The sequence below is a fragment of the Melanerpes formicivorus genome, unplaced genomic scaffold (assembly GCF_026170545.1).
Source record: "Melanerpes formicivorus ecotype bairdi unplaced genomic scaffold, bMelFor1.0.p_v2 SCAF_30, whole genome shotgun sequence".
NCBI classification, from domain to species: domain Eukaryota; kingdom Metazoa; phylum Chordata; class Aves; order Piciformes; family Picidae; genus Melanerpes; species Melanerpes formicivorus.
The window spans coordinates 7,294,550-7,308,868 of record NW_027142382.1 but is presented as its reverse complement, the minus strand read 5'-3'; the positions used below and the strand labels follow the sequence as shown (position 1 = coordinate 7,308,868).

At 44.7% G+C, this 14,319-nt stretch overlaps 1 protein-coding gene across 2 annotated transcripts; it reads right to left on the bottom strand.

Annotated features, from left to right (window-relative positions):
- Window positions 1-280: 280 nt before the first annotated feature.
- On the bottom strand, window positions 281-14,186 carry SIK1 (salt inducible kinase 1). Of its 2 annotated transcripts, XM_068155176.1 has the most exons (14): window positions 14,019-14,186; window positions 13,508-13,742; window positions 12,456-12,572; window positions 9,810-9,873; window positions 9,426-9,587; window positions 9,024-9,148; window positions 8,796-8,919; window positions 7,618-7,841; window positions 7,226-7,375; window positions 6,457-6,579; window positions 5,975-6,200; window positions 5,012-5,287; window positions 4,228-4,459; window positions 281-3,430 (listed from the first exon to the last, which is right to left on the bottom strand). In XM_068155176.1, exons 2-14 carry the CDS (start codon window positions 13,658-13,660, stop codon window positions 3,010-3,012), a joined length of 2,397 nt encoding a protein of 798 aa, XP_068011277.1. In that variant the 5' UTR covers window positions 13,661-13,742; window positions 14,019-14,186; the 3' UTR covers window positions 281-3,009. The 2 variants fall into 2 exon arrangements, with proteins under 2 accessions (XP_068011277.1, XP_068011278.1); XM_068155177.1 differs by lacking the exon at window positions 14,019-14,186 and having other exon boundaries at window positions 13,508-13,832.
- Between the last annotated feature and the right edge of the window lie 133 nt (window positions 14,187-14,319).

Here is a 14,319-nt window from a genome sequence, read left to right as displayed (position 1 = left end):
CTGGTAACGACTAAACCATGCTTGACCATTTCCACTCCACCGACCTCTCTTGCTGTCAGATTTTATAACCCGATTACTACGGACTTGGGTTAGATTCAGACAGATTGCCTACCAGTGAAAGGCTCAATATCCCATTATCAGATTTGTGAGCCTGCCATTCCTCTTCATTTAGTATGTAATAGAAAGTGTCAGTAATGTCCTATGGACTTAGGCTTTAAAATGAGTCTTAACTATCTAAGTCATGTGTGCGTATCAAGAGAAAATGCGTCACAGAATCAGCTGCAGGACAACAATTTTAAAACATTTTTATTTAAATATTAAATAAAACACATTGACTAATCATTGTGGTGTACACCTCTCATTTTTAACATAAGAAATAAAATGATTGCTCAGTCTGATAAAAAATAAACTATACATCTTAATTAAACCAATCATGTAGTGTCTTTAAATACCCTATTGCATTGCGGTCTGCAGAACAGCACTGTCCAGGTATCTACAAAAAAAAAACAACCCCAAACTTTTAAAACGACCTCTTTCTGCTCCAGCAAGAATTCCAAAGAGGTTCTACAGCAATTGGAGGAAAAAAACAAACAAACAAACAAACAAACAAACAAAAAACCCAAACCCAAAACAAACAAACCAAAAAACCCCAAAGAAAACTATGAAAGTAAAGTGCTTGTCATTGCTCAGGACAGGAACCAAAAGAATCTGTGGCCTTTTGATCCATGGCATTAAACAAAACAAATGCTGAAGAGGAAACTCTGGTTTAAGTATGTGTGCTACCCCTTACAAAACTGAAGGCAAAGTTGCTGCTTTGTGATGAGCTGGCTTCTCCTTGCCCTCCACCAGCCATCCCCATGCAATCTGGTTTTTGGGGTGGGGGGGGAGGTTTGCTGTTGGGTGTTTTTTTGTGGTTTTTCCTTTTTAAACCACTACCAATGAGCATGAGACTTTGGTGTTTTTTTCTGCTGCAAGGCACCACTCATTTACAGAAATCCAACTAATGTTCTCTCATTTCAAAGCTTCCAAACCACACAGCAGCAGCGGCAAGCTGGAGATGCACCACCATAGACACATAGATACGACGTACAGATAGAAGAGGTCATTTATGGAGAGCCACAGACAGAGCCACATGACGTCTTCAATCCTTGCTACTCCCACCAATTAACCTGGTCAATCTTTGGCTTTTTTCTTTTTTAAAAACAAAACAAACAAAAAGAAAACCCAAACAGGTATTTGCAAACGTGTAATACTGCAGGTTGCATGAAGCCAAGGTAACTTGAAGGCACCCTGTGTCACACTAGGGAGATGGGTCCTTGAAGCATTTAGACAGACTGCAGCTATGTTCTGACATTCAGATGGCAGCTTCCAGCCAAGCTGGCTCACTGTTTGCTCACCTGCTTCCAAACTTTGCACGCCCTACCCGAGTCGTTTCTGTTAGGAGCGTGGTCTGCTCTCCCCTTCGTGCCTGAGCACAACCCCTGCTGATACCAATGGAAGTCAAGCTCTGCCTTGAGAGGAGAGTGGGGTTTAGACCAGAAACACAATCTAAGCATATTACAAAGTATAAAAAAATGACTAGTCTTATGTAGTTTTCTGCTTCCTATTTATATACATATACAGCATTAAAAACCATACGAAAAAACACCTACCTAACCCAAAACCTCATTGCGCTAATATGCCAAAACCAAAGCAACCAAAAACAAACACCCAAAGATTGTGCTGTCTTACTCACTTTTAATACAGTTTTGTTCAGAAATAGCTGTACTCCTTTAGAGTAGAAGTCTGTTCTAGCCTATTCCTTTTGTGTTTGTCAGTATATAATTATAACCTCAATATTGCACATTTCCCCAAGAGTCAGTTCTGTTTGGACCCTGATAATGAAATGCTTAAAAACATAATTAGCAGCAGAAATAACAATGTGCAGCACTACGAAATACCCCTCAGGCAACTTTGTAGGCAACCTTTGGGAGGGCTTTTGAAAAGGAAAACCCTTCCCATCACCACACCGGTACTAATGCTTCCCTCCTCAGTGCCTCTGCAAGAATATGAAAAAACACTTAGCATTTATAAAAAGATTCCTAAAGATTATTCAGACTGACAAAATATTTGTGTGTGTGTGTGTGTGTGTGTGTGTGTGTGTGTGCAGCGTGGGTATTTACACACGCACACACGCGCACAACGCCCCCAAACAAACATCCCTGCAAGAGACCAGGCATTATGCAGTTCGGACTGTGACATCAAGGGATGCATTTTCAACAGATTACTTGCTTCTGTACTAATTAGAAGGGCCTTTTATGCTTTTCCAGCTGATGTATCAAGCAAGGAATTCACAGTTTTTATCTAAAGTGTAAGTTATCTCGGAGGTGTGGAATGGGGATGTTGGTTCCTTTAAATAAAACGAGCCTTTAACAGGAGGGAAAAACCCCCAACAAATGGCAAATGGCAATGCTTCCATTTTTGTCTTCTATGAATGCATGATGCTGCATGCCACTGGTTTTCTGTTTATTTTCTTTAAAAGAGGTAATCATCTTCACAAACCCATAAATGAATATTGTGAAAAAGGGAGGCTCTGGTCCCTTCTTTGAAAGCCTCTCCCTGCTGTGTCACCACTACTGACAGCTGCTAATCTTGCATAACAGCAGAGCTGTATTGGTCTGACTTGAGTACAGTACCAAAGAGATCTTCCCCAACCACATCCCTCCCTGTCCCCACAAATGCCCCACCCACCTACCCCATCATTATTTTTCCTTTAAAAAATTCAGTTTCTATTCATATTTGTTCAGTGCAAGAATAGTAGAAGCAAAAAGACATACATATTGCTTGTTTCAGTTCTGTAAAGTTGCTAGCTTTCTGAGCCAGACAGCCTCTTCACATACTTCAAAATTTATTGCTTCTGAGAGTCACTCCTCCACATGACACCAGCCAACCATGGACCCACACAGGCCATGGAACAGTGGTAAAAGTTCTTCACAACGAGAGCAGGGTGCGCTGCAGCAACTGGGGTTCTCATTTGACCAGGACAAACTTCCCTAGCTGGTTGGAAGTCAGGTCCTCCATCTCACAGTCCCCATGCTGCAGAGTGACAGTGTCACAGCTTGGAGACTGCACAGAGAAACTCTGTTGCTGAGAGAAAGTGGTGCCAACTGGAGAAACATTGCTGCTGATGTACAGGTGTGTGTCTAAAAGGTGAGCTGCTGAGGACACTGGTGACACGCTGACACCAAAGAAGTGAGGTTGGAGCAGTTGGCTGTTGCCAGCAAAGGCCAGCTCAAATGAGTTCTCTCTTTGTAGCTCTGACAACAGAAGAGAATTGGCTGCTTTGCAGGTACCCATGCTATCTGAAGAGGGGATGCCATTTGTTGCAGATGCCTGAGAAGCCTGTGGACAAACTGTCTGGAGTAGCTGGTGATGCTGGAGCTGAAGCATTCTGAACAAAATCCAAGAGTGGAAGAGGTTAATTTGTACTGCTAGGATGGTTTAACATTTTTCTTCCTTCTCTCTGGCTCTTAACCCTGACCACAACTTTCCCCTTTGTTTCCTTCTATCTACCAAACCTCCCCTTGCCCATCCAGAACAATTAGAGCCAGCTGACCATGTCAATGCATTTTCACTCAGCTTTTCCTCACGCTGCAGAGGGTGACTATCACCAGAAGGTTATCTAGTCACCATTTGGCCTGCTAATAATAGATGTTCTACAGACAACGTGTGCAGATAAACCGGAAATTCCATTTTCCATCTTGCTTCTATGGGAATGAAGAGGTGCCACCAGACATGACATTTGAGGCCACTGGAACTGTGCCTCCTTTGTGGGCTGTAACTTTTCCAAATTACAAGGTCTCACTTCCTTGCCATGAGAAAATTACAGGAGGAGGCAGAGGAGGAAAGAAATCATTCCCAAAACTAACAAAGGAAAACACAGCTTGCAATGGGGAGAAGTAATGTTTTTCCCCACGGTACCAAATTGCTTCTCCATTCACCAACCTCCAAATATTTGGCGTCAGGATTTTTAAAGTGGCAGTGCACGTCCTGCGCTACGTGTGCCAGGGCAGGAAGCCACAAAGGAAGCCAAGCAGTTTACATGCTGCCACGTGGTGAAGATGGAGAATAGGAATCCCCAGTGACCAAACTCCCCAACTTCTTTTGCTGTGTCTACTCCTCCTTGCTTGCCCCTAACCAAAGTAAACCAAACGAAAACAGCAAAACTCCTCTGGGCCAGCTTCTCACCTCTGCTGCTGTAGCACCTCCTCCAAGAGGCTTCTTCCTTCTCTGCTGCTCCCACTGCTGCTGTACATGCAGGTGTTGGGCTGTGTGTGCTGGAAAGGGCTCATGGCACTCCGTGCTGCCCGAGATGAGGAGGACTGACACACCTGCCGAGCAAAGCCTTTGATTTTATTCAAGCCGAGAAACCCCTTGGCTCGTGCGTTCTTCCGCAGCTGCTGCCTAAAAGCCTTCAAGCCTGTGGGACATGAGGAAAAGAAATGCACTTTAATCCTCCTCAGTATTTGCCTAGGAGCCTATGTACAGATCAGCTTCTCTGGGCAGTCGCCTTCATTTGTGTGAGAACTGTGCTAGCAGACACTGTGACTCTTCAGTTGATGTTCACCCCTCTGCCTCACGGTCAGAGCAAAGTTTATGTAACACAACAGGCTTTGAGACAGCTGCATCCTTGTGGAGATGGACACATGCACAGCAAACGAAAAACCCAACAGAAACCATGATGTTGTGCACTCTGTATTTTAGGAGGAAGGCGGAGCCTGCCATCCCACTCACAGCAGCAGAAATATCTTCATGGGCAGGCTGAATCAGTATCTGAGAACCTCTCATCTAGGTACTTTCCTCAGGGCATCCAACTCTCCCTCAGGGACCATGAATACAAGAAGCAGAATAGCCAGGTGACCGGTCTTTGTCTAACACCAATATGGGCAAGAAAGTATCCCTGTATGCCACCCTTTTCTAGTGGCAGCTGGAACAGTGCAGTCCCCCAGCAATAAAGCAAGGAAGGCATTACCTTGAGTTAATGAGGTATCAGATGCTCGTCTTCCTTCTTGGAAGCTGACAGGCAGGAGAGAAGCCCCTCCCATGCAGCCTTGAGCTTGTAACACTGGAGCGTCAGACTGGGAAGCTAGGAAGGACGATGTCATCCTAGCTGTGGCTGGACTCCCCGTCATTACTTGACCTGCCAAACAGCTGCTCAGGGCCACTGAGCTGTCATTTGAAGATGAAGTAAGGCAGCTGTCTGAACTAGTTCCCTCTGTGGGGCTTGCAGAAGAGGAAATGACTATACCTATGGAGGGGAAGAAAGGAGAGAAAGAGCATTCCCAAGATGAGTACAGGAAGGAACAAACATGACATCAGAGCCTTCTGCCCACCTACGCTGCCACTAATAAGCACCTATAAGCTGAAGAGGTGCTCCTGTTGTTGAAGGGCTTGACTCCAGCAAAGGGTCATCAACAAGTAACCTAAGACTGGGCTCCCGTCCAGCTGGCAGAGCTCTGCCAGCGACTTGAGCACCACCAACTCAGCTATGCTGGATCAGGCCTACAGCATTTCTTTAACACAACAGCTCTGACTCTGGATCATTTTGTGAACAGTTTTGTTCATCTAGTTCACAGGGTTCTGATGTGTATCAAATACAGTTAGTGATGACCTTGGTTTTAAATTTGGGCATACCCACCTTCCCCAGTATGACAGCAGAAACAAGCAGAAAGAGTCAGGTTCTGCTTGTGAGAATGCTCCCCTCTAAAGTGATATAGAAGAAATGTAACAGTGCAGCATCTCTTCCTTAAGGGCCATGCTTATTTGTGGGATCACAGAACTACAGAGAGCTGAATACAGACCTCTTTTCTGGGCCTTCCTATCTCAGTGAAGATAAAATCAGCACAAACTCCCCAGGCATCTGTCAGCTATGGAACTCCTTCTCTATCCTTTTCCCCAGCTATGGACACCCTTTACCTTTCCCAGACTTACTTACATGGAGGAGCATGCTGATAGAAATGAGTGGTCACTTCAGCCAGCGTGTGCCTCCTGCTAGTGTTGCTAGGGATGCGAATGGGGTGGTCATATGCCTTAATTTCATCTTCCAGCTCCTTGTCCTGCCTTACTTCTTCACTAATGGTGGTCTCCAGAAGGCTGTTGGGGGAGATGGAGCGGTTCCGGAAGAGCCCGTTGAAGTTGGGATCCACAGGAAAGAACACAGGCTGCAAAACATGTCAGACCACAGAATGAAGGGTCTTCTGCTTATTTCTATGCTACCTTTTCATACCCTCCACAGCCCTGTGTCATGCCTCCAGTAGCTGCACTGTTTCAGATGCTACTGTTACACCAAGCCAAAGACTGGAGAGAGAAAACAACAGAGTCACAACCACTGTTGTTTTGGATTGGCAGAACAAGGGCTGGGGAGGGGGAAGGGGGGGAGGGCGGCGGGAATTAAGGAGTTTAGCTGAGAACACCAACCTGTATTGGACTGTTGATGTCACAGTCCATTTCTGCCTGCAAGGATGGCTGAATCAGGCTCTGAGGTTGCTGGTAAAGCAGAGATGATCGCAGGGTTTCACTAGTGAGGCTTTCCTGAGGCATCTGGAGAGTGATATTGACGCACAGAAGGCATCACACATACTGCAGTTCCAAATGACTTTTCAGACACTAGAGGCTCAAGGGATTTCAAAGCCACCTTCTGCCACCCTCCATCATGCTTTCTCCACATATTTTCTACAAAAATTAACCAAGCTGACCCTTCAGTGCCAACACAAACACAGAACTCCTTCTCCTAAGTTAGGCAATTTAACTGCAAGTACAATCAGAAAGGGAACCCAGAGCACACTTTAAAGTGAGTAGGGGTAAAGAAAAGAAAAAGAATGTCAGAGAACCACACAAACTGACTCATGGAGTACTTCTGAGGATCCTACAGGGCAAGTAACAACAGTAACTGACACATGCATATGAGGGAAAATTTCTGAGACACCTAACCTGGCTCATTATTGACCTGCACTGGAGGCAGACTATTCTTTGGACCATGGCCCTCAGACACTTCTTCCCTAACAGGCCATTAGTATTCAGTCACCCTCCTTATGAAGAGCAGGAGACTGTGTCCTATCAGAGGACATCAAAACCAGGTTTGGTTTTCAGAAGCCTGAGAGCTACAATCTCGTATTTTCCCATAGCAAGGGGCAGAAGAAACAGATCTAACAGGGACAGCTTCTCAGTAAGTAATGACCTTGCTTACCTCAACGTTACTGATCTCAGAGCTCCTTGGCCTTTGCTGACGGCCAGTTGCTGGCCGACTCGAGAGCTGGCTGCTTCGATACTCCTTGAGGCGCTCCAAGAGCAGGTAATAAATCGCAGCAAAATGGTTGTAGCTGCTGTTTTGCAGAGACTAGAAGACATTGAAAGGACCCTTGAGTTACAGGCAACTCAAGACTTAAGGAGCCAAAATTCATCACTAAGGCCTCATAATAGCATACTCAAAAAAATAAATAAAAGCCCAGAAGGGCAGTGAAGATTTTACTACACTGTGACACTGAATCAAAGGCTAGTCACTGAGTAACATGTATATGACTGCACCACCGGCATTCTGATAGTCACGGAAGACGTATCTAAGGGGCAAGCATTTCTCACCTCAATAGTTCTCTGCCTGTCGATGCCAAGGGTTTGCATGATCCCAAGGACCTGCTCATTGTAGTCACCCAGGTTGGAGTTGTAGTTTTGCATGGAGAAGGACAAAGACTGCTGATGTTGAAGAGACGGGTCAGCTTGCATCCACTTGTGCTGCTTTATTTGGGAAATGGTTATTCGCTTGGTTGGGTCCACAACCAACATCCGTCGGATTAGTGTTTCACAGTCTGGATGACAAAGACAAACTCATGAGAGAGGAGTAAAAATAACAGCTCAGCCCCAGGTCACTGCTAAGAAACCTTCCCAGCAACAGTGTGATGTCTATGACAGCAGGAATTAGAGGTTTCTGAGCAGTGGATGCCTGATCTAACTACTAGATATTCAAAACAGCACAAGAGATGTCCACATACATTTCACAAATGTAACCCTTCACTGCAGGAAATGAAGCTGTACTGGATGGCAGCACGTTTCAGATGGCCTTGCAGCTTGTAGGATAGAGAGTTTTGGGTGCTCTAGTACATCCACTTAAAATAGGTAGTTTAATACAGAAACCCATCACATACAACTTCCTGGTCCATATACACTGCGCATTTGTTTACAACCAGGATTAAAGGTCAGACTTCAAAAGATAGTCTTCACTTGGAAGACAGAGGTACATTTGCTCATTTTCAAGTTCAAGGCAGAGAGAGGTGATAACACTCTTGAGTTCCTTTTTCTCACCAGACTGTTGGACTACTCAAGAAACAGTGCTAGGACCCACTAATTCTGCTCTCCTTGACCACCCAGCCACACTGAAACACACCCCATCTGCATAGTTTAAACGTCTTATAACTGCACCCATCTCAGCATTGTAGGCTAGTCTCATTAAAATCCTGATTTCACTCTTTTTAAAGTGATTATTTCTCCAGCTAGTGTCAAGTAGTTCTGTAACCCATAGAGATACTCTAAGAAAGAAAATGACAGCCTTTCAGATACACCATAAAATAGATCACAGAAAAGACAATGCGTGCAACCAGCCCCTCAGCTATAAGTGCTGCTCTACAGAAATTACTGGACACAAAAAGACAAAGTAATTTCCATCTGCAAAACCAATCCCATCTGTCACTGTCCCAAGAAGGAACAGGGTAGCTATTCCTTTATCTGTAGCCCCTTATCTAACATTAAGAATCTGAAAAAAGCACCTTCGGACATGAAGTAAGGGATGCGGAACCGCCCCTCCAGCACTCGCTGCCTCAGAGTTGGCAAATTGGGTCCATCAAAAGGCAGAGAACCACAGACAAGTACATACAGCACCACCCCAAGGCTCTGTCAATAGAAAACAGCGTAGCATATCAGTAACTCCAGTAGAAATAATGATTTTGAAAGCTTGCAGGTCGTCATGAAGTGCAAAATGCGATTTGCAAGCTCACCCATATGTCAAGGTGAGGTCCTTCATATTCTTTGCCTTCAAAAACTTCTGGAGCTGCATAGGGTGGGCTTCCACACCAAGTAGAGAGAGGCTCTCCCGACTTGTAGAAGTTTCCAAAGCCAAAATCTGGAATGAAAACAAAAGTTTGGGCTAAGACATCACTCAAACACATCCTAATACTTCAGAAGTAGTAGAAAATGGAGAAGGGAACAGATGCATCGCTTTGTTGTCTGCCTATTCATTTAAACTGTTCTCTTTTGTCCAGAGGATGTGTTCAGAGAAGTATCAGTACCTTTTGTTTTATTTTTAGTTACCATAAATACATTATAGGAGCACCCTAGGGGGACTGAATTTGACTACATGCCTAATGCGGTTTACAGAGTAACCCTGTGTTTCTTATTACCTGCTAACTTGATATTCATGTTAGCATCCAGAAGAAGGTTCTCTGTCTTGAGATCCCTGTGCACTATGTGGTGGCTGTGACAATATTCCACCGCTGAAAGAATCTGCCAGAATTTCTTCCGCGCTTCACTTTCACTTAAGTGCCCATTGGAGGTCAGATGATCTGCAAGATAAAATGAAAGAGGCACAAAATTTAGAAACACCTGGGGGAAATTCTTCATAATCCTGCAGGCAATGTACTCAACGTTTGACAGCTGACAATGTCAACCATGGATTTTAAATCAAATTATACATCTATACGTATCTATATATATAACTCAGGGATGACAATAAAGACATGGTTTCTAAACCTTAAGGATTATTAGCTCCAGTGGTGAGAACTTACCAAACATTTCTCCATTCTTTGCAAACTCAGTAACAATGTAAAGCATATCCTTTGTCTCCATAACCTGTGAAGACACAAGAGGAGATGCTTAAGAAAAATGCAGACCTCTGTAGCCTCATTCATTTTCTTAAGTGTATTCTTAAATGTATCAGCTCAAATATTTACTTGCCACAGCAACTGGCAGTAAAAGGCATCAAATTTTGTTCTTTCCAAGCAAACTGGTAATGAAAAAGATAACAAATCAATGCTTATGTGCCTACAATATACAATGGCTCCCCATGCTAATATATATGTAGGCACATGTACATTGTTCTTCTCACCGTTACTATGCCTCCTAATCTCTACAAGACAACTGATGAGCATTTTGATAGTTCCATACACTTCCCTGAACTCCTTTTGTCTTTATTTTATTAATATGCAGTTTTACAACCCATTTGATGTATTTTGAACATGAGAAGACACTTAAGAGTTCACATAAAGTCACCCTTGTTTCAGGGCTAGGAGGCACGCAGATCTGGAGAGAGATTTGCAACTTGGACAAATCAAGTAGTATCAAATATCCTGCTCCCATTTGGTATTGGCTGGGGACATGGCAAGGCTCCCATGCAAGTGACAATGGGTTGCTGTTTGTGTAACAGCAGTGCTTGATGCACATCAACAACTGTCAATATATTGCTCAACATTCACCTATCTATCACCAACTTCTTTTGATACCTCTTTTATTTTTTTCCTTTGGAGGAAAAAACCTCCAAAACTAAACCCCAAACAATGAATGAGAAATGCTGGGCAAATTCATCTTCAGCTACTATGGCACATCTCTCAAATGTTGCAATTCAGATTTTGAAATACAGTTTTTCCTTGGAATTGGGACTCTCAAGAAACAGGTATTTTGTTTTGGAAGCTCAGAAGGCTCAGAACAGGTAAACAATCAAAAAAGCATTAACACTACTTCAAAGGCTGTAATTTCCAGGCTCCTAACATGTAACTTTTTTTGAAGACTCTTGTCCTCCCCTCACTACGAGTACACACAGACATGAAATGAAAATAAACAAACATGGAGCAAAGGAAGAGAGGTTCCCAGTTTAAAAAACTGAAGGAAAGTGTTCTGGGAAAGTTGCCAGCTGGATGAAATTAAGACGCTGTGCTGAAACTAAAACAATGATGAAATAATACAAGAACACACACCCTACGTTGGTATGTCATCTAATTTCATCCCTGCTCCTCAGTCTCCACCAAACAGGTAAAGCATCAGTTACAATAACAAAGAAAAGAAAACTTCACTGAAAAGAAATTATGGTCCATGACCAACATCATTTACTCCACCAAGTGAAGTGGTTCAACCAGATGGAATTTAACCTGCTTTTCTAAAAGCTTTGAAACAGTATTTTCACCCACATCATTCCACTGACATGAAATCAATCAAACGGTTAGCATGTTTCTGTATAGCCCATACTGCCCTATGGGCATCAATGACGTCAGATGTTAACACAGAGTAATTTTTGTTATGATGGTTAATACTCTAAGTATCAAGCACTTCATGTGTGTCAAGGCAAAAAAGCCTTGCTCAAGCACCTGCCTTACTGGCTCTTCAGCCTTACATATTAATTTATTTCCTCCCCTTTTGTTTTTTTAAAGGTAATGAACTCGACGGTAAGACTACAGCTGATAATAGTGTTTACTACTGAACACAGATTTCTGGACCTGCTGCTTCATCTATCTCTCTATCTACCTATCTATCTGTCTATCCATCCCCTCTCTGCCCCCTGCCCTTCTAGCCAGGCCCAGACAGTCTGTGATACCTCATCTTCTTAAATCCACATGGCACTGTTTAAGACGATTAAGAGGAACTTACACCAAATGCCTATTAGATCAAACATTTAGAATTTGCAAAGCAGTCCTTGCCCACTAGTCAGACGTGGTCCTGCTTTCTGAACAGCACATTCATTTGTTCTTACTGCTAAAAACATCCATCACACAGAAACGGAACAAATCTGAACCAAAATTCATACTGTGAAACTCTACAAAGGGAAAGACATTTCAAATCCACTTTGAAAATTACACAGATTGGAAAAGAACAATAAAACAGGTGATTTTTGACACACTCTAGGACACCAACATTTGCTGCCTTTTTTATTGTCTCCCAATTTTTAGATTAGATTGTAACTAAGACTTCCTGCTTAGATAGATTTGGTTTAATTGCCGTAGACCATAAATCCCTTCCACTCAGGGTAAACTCAACTTTTATGCTTTCTTCTCTGCTGTTCTACATGAACTTTAAGTCTTCCACTTAACAAAAGCACTTAAGAAGTTCCCACCCTCTAAACTGGAAAAGCATAGGCGCTAGGAAAGGCAAATTAATTATGGAAGTTCAGATAATCAGTTCCTCAATCTGAAAGAAACTTCAGCCTGGTCTTAATTGTCAATTTTACAGCACATTCTGTAAAAAAAGCTGTCTAAGGTACCAGAACCTCAAGCAAAGAATGGGAAACTACTCAAAAAACAGCCCCAAACACAACAGTTTTAAGTGTTTTGCAAAAAGTAGTTCAATATGCAGTCCATCTGCAAATAACTGATGTAAAATCATATGCGACAGAAGAGCACAAGTAGGTATCATCTGTGTACTACACTTCAAAGCTGTCCTCTTACCTGATATAGCTTGATAATATGGGGATGATTCAAGAGCTTCATTATCTGAACTTCTCTATAAATTTTCTCCAGATTGCTCGGGTCTAACCTTGTTTTGTCTATTATTTTTATTGCAACCTGCAGATAAAAATAAAAATAAAGCAACCCCAGGTGTTACAAAAAAAGGAACTCTTACTGCTAAGGTCTCTTGAAAAAAAAAAGAAACCAAAACAAAGACAACAGCCCCTTGACACACAAACGTACACACAACTCACAACACCCAGGTAAAGCAGCTCTTAAAAGTGCAGACTTGACAAAGCTGATTCTGTTTCTTTATGAAATGCACAGAATTCACAAAACAGAACGTCTCCTTTTTTGCTTTATTCCTACGTCAAAGGATTACACGGAAGGTAGCGAACAGAACTGCAGAAATTAACACTGGACAGGATTCCGCAAATCTTTTAATCCATCCCATGCCAGTGAAAAAACAGATTCCCTGCAACAGACTATTTTCAGCTGTAGCGACTGATACAGATTTGACATGCACCAGAGAAGTACAAATACAGTTGCATGCCCATTAATAAATGAGGACAGTAACACTGCAAGTTAAGAATCATCGAATGGTTTAGGTTGGAAAAGACCTGTAAGATCATTGAGTCCAAAGTTCTTTGTTCCTGAAGCATACATATTGAATGAAAAGTATTAAAACCATCTAAAGTCTTCAAAAGATCCTTGGTTTTGTTGGACTTTTTTAGCAAACTAAGGCGAAGTAATTCAATTAACCTACCATAACGCTCAGAAATGCTATTTATACATACATACTCTTCCTCGGCTTTGATTTTACATGAACTTTCTTGAACACAGGGAAAACTCGAAGCTCGTACGAGCAACCACATCAGCTACCGGTGTACGGTCAACACGGCAGGACTTTGCGAAGCTCGCTGCCGCTTCCCTTCATCTCCAGCGAGAGTTTATTTCAGCAGGTTCGCCGAAGCGGCACACCACTGCCGGCCCAGCAAAGTTGCAGACCCCACATCCCTCATACCCCCGCCGGCCCCAGGCCCCGTACCCACCTGCGTTTTGGTCACCCTGTGCCTGGCCAGTTTGACCACCGCGAAGTTGCCTTTTCCTAAGGTCCTCTCGATATCGTAGAAGCCGACTCGCAGAGGCCGCTGCTGGCCTTGTCCGGCAGCGGGCACGGCGGTATACTCTGACATGATCACCATGATTTAGGCGGGTGGCGAGCCGCGCACGCCGCGCCTTAGGAGGGGAGCATCCGCACTGCCCCGGGGACGCGGGCGCTCGCACCTGCACGGAGACGGCACAGCACACTCCGTCAGACCCGGGCCCGGCCGCTGGAATCCTCTCACAATTCGCCGGGCTCTTCCCTCCCCGTCCCCGAAGCCGCTGCCGCCCCGTCCGAGCCCGCAGCGGCTCCCGTCCCTCTCACCCCCGGCCGCCCGACGCCGGCTGCATGTTCGCCGCTCCGGGACCCGCGCGCGCGCTTCCGCCATCCCGCGCGCCCCACAGCCGCCAAGCGCGGCCGTTGTGCAGACCGTCGGGGCAGCCGCTGAGCAGTCGTACCTGTCCGGCGGGCGGGCGGGCGGGAGATGTCCGCGGCTGCTGGCGCCGGGCTGTGCCGCCGCCGCCGCCGCGGTGGGGTGTGTGCGCGCGAGGGTGTGCGTAATGTGTGTGTGTGTGTGTATGTATGAGTGTGTGTGTGTGTGTCTGTACGTGCGTGCGCCGGGGGGCAGGCGGGAGCACGCGGGATGCCCCGGCTCCCCCCCCGCCCCCCCCCTCCCCGCCGCCCCGCTCTGCCGGCCCCCCTCCACGCACACTCCGCCTTCCCTCCCGCCTCTTCCCCCCGCCCACCGCCGAAAGCCGA